The 2,500-nt window shown below is 39.7% G+C and overlaps 1 protein-coding gene across 1 annotated transcript in view; it reads left to right on the forward strand.

Moving 5' to 3' along the window:
- LOC310876187 (broad substrate specificity ATP-binding cassette transporter ABCG2-like) overlaps nucleotides 1-2,500 on the forward strand; it is an 18,261-nt gene that overhangs the window by 4,987 nt on the left and 10,774 nt on the right. The window contains exons 3-4 of the mRNA XM_083789632.1: nucleotides 1,954-2,013; nucleotides 2,470-2,500. The exon at nucleotides 2,470-2,500 is cut by the window's right edge and continues 84 nt beyond it. Coding sequence (XP_083645758.1) covers nucleotides 1,954-2,013; nucleotides 2,470-2,500 — 91 coding nt within the window. The remainder of the gene's footprint in view (nucleotides 1-1,953; nucleotides 2,014-2,469) is intronic.

The raw sequence follows: 2,500 nt of genomic DNA on the forward strand, positions 1-2,500 counted from the left end.
GAAAGAAGCAAAGCACTTCAAACGTGCAATCATTAAACACGGTAACATATATTAATATAAAACACATTATTCAGGCACATTTCAGCCACCTCTTTTGCCCATTAGGACCACTCTACGCAACGTCCTCAAACTGCGATGGACATTATGGTAACATCATTCTACAGGCCACAGGTTTCTGCGTTACACCTTTTTTTTCCATAGTTTTTTTTATTCTTATTCTTATTTTTTCTTCCGTGGCGCTAGAGCCTCTGGTTAAATGAACGCAGACCCCTTTAGAGAGAGTCTCAACTGGGGCACACTGCTGAGAGGAGCGGGATGGTCACTGGTGAACAATATCGACTGGACATGCGCGCAGACACACACACACACACACACACATGCACACACACACTGAACCTTGATCCTGACCCCGGTCAGCAGATAACACACTCTCAAAAAGTGTGTTTCCGTGTTTGCGCAACACACACTCTTTATTGCAGGCTTCGTCATGAGACAGATAGAGGCGATTAGTCGCATCGCAGTGTGTGCACATGTGTGTGTTCTGTGTAGTCAGCTATATGTTCAAAGGTTTTTATAGTGTAGTGTGGTAATAATTGACGGATGTGACCTGTCTAAAATGTACAAGAAACTACTAGAAAAGTACACTCTAAAATACTTTTAGCTGATAATTTATCCATTTGATAGTGTACAAAATGTAACCAAATGGACCGGTAATTTTGTACAATACTACTTCGCAGCAACAGTTTGGTACATTTGGTCACTCTCTGAGTTACAAATCGTTAAATCATCATCACCTTTATTTATACTCGGAAATACAGTTGAGGGCAAGCCCTCGTTTTCAACGTAGCCGAGGTTACAATACACAAAATACAGTCAAAAAACAATACATCAAAGTAACACAACATTATAAATCAGGATAAATTACAAAGGAACTTTATACAGAACAACCATCAAATGGTAAATGAACCCTGAGGAATTACAAAATGGCTAGCTCAAATTATGCCAATTATGCCAATAATTATGCCAATAACTTCTGATAGTCACTTTCACTAAATATTTTGAGATGGGTGTCAAAAAGAATGCATATAATTTTGGGGGTCCTTGATTTGAAAAGGTTCGAGCACCACTGATCAACAAACAGGCATATGATTTAAAAGACATTAGAATCGGGCCAGGTGTGGCACATAATGTCCAGTTATTAATCATTAATCACCAATCTTCTGCGGGTCCTCTTTCTTTGTCCCTCTTCCACGAGGTCACTTTCACTTCTCTCTCCGTCTTGTGTCCACTCAGCAGTGTACTGTACTGACTGTACAGGGCTGCTCCCTCGCATTGAAATTATTCTACCACTGTCGTGTTTGATTGTTTCCCTGAGTCATGTTTAGTAGTTCCGTTTACTCGTGTTTAGATCTGAGTCATGTTTTAGTTGAGTCTGAGATGTTCCCTGTGTTCAAATTGTCGCAAAAGTAGTAGCTGATTCCTTTTTCCACACACACACACACACACACACACACACACACACACACACACACACACACACACACACACACACACACACACACACGCATGCACACATACATACGCACACAGATGTCATGTCATGGTGTTCCACAGTTTGACAACTGCTTGAGAGACCAGATGCAGGTAGGAGGGAACTTGTCAACTCAATACTGCCACAATCTGGCAGACAGAGTAAGGTTACCCAATACCCACTATGACCATCATTGGGAGTTTGAACACAAAATACTGCCTTTTTACAAACACAGATATTGTATGATACTGCCAAGCCACACAGGCCTGCCTATAGGCTATATATATACAACAACAAACACTACGAGATTATTGTTCTTTATCCATTTACATTATATAACAATAACTGTCTGTCTGTCTGCCTGCCTGCCTGCCTGCCTGCCTGCCTGCCTGCCTGCCTGCCTGCCTACCTGCGTATTTCAGTGGGATAATGAAGCCAGGTCTAAATGCCATCCTCGGGGCGACAGGAAGTGGAAAGTCATCGTGAGTATCACTGTGTGCGTGCGTGCGTAATAATTGCATGCGTAAAACACATTTAAAATCTGACAATGCACACAAACATGAATCCAGCTTATTGTAGGTGATACAAGAAATTGTTATTATAATATGCAAAGTTAACATTTTAAAGGACAACTTTTTTTCTCTCAATGTTTTAGGTTGGTTAGGTTTTGTTGTCTAGGAGTATGGTAAACAAGAAATCGCTGTAAAATGATGTAAAACAATATCTATACAGTGTATAAATATATATATATATATATATATATATATATATATATATAGCCACTTGCCCGTGAATGCCCCTGCCCCCTGAAATCTCTAAAACGAAAGAAAGCAGTAAATGAAAAAAATTAATCTACAATCTCTAACAAACTAAAACATGAACCTTGTTTGAACAAATAAAATAAAATAAAAGTTGATGATGTTGTTGTTGTTGTTAAGCTTTCTGGACGTGTTGGCGGCCAGGAAGGAC

Source organism: Protomyctophum parallelum (genome assembly GCF_964188405.1).
Source record: "Protomyctophum parallelum genome assembly, chromosome: 18".
NCBI lineage: Eukaryota > Metazoa > Chordata > Actinopteri > Myctophiformes > Myctophidae > Protomyctophum > Protomyctophum parallelum.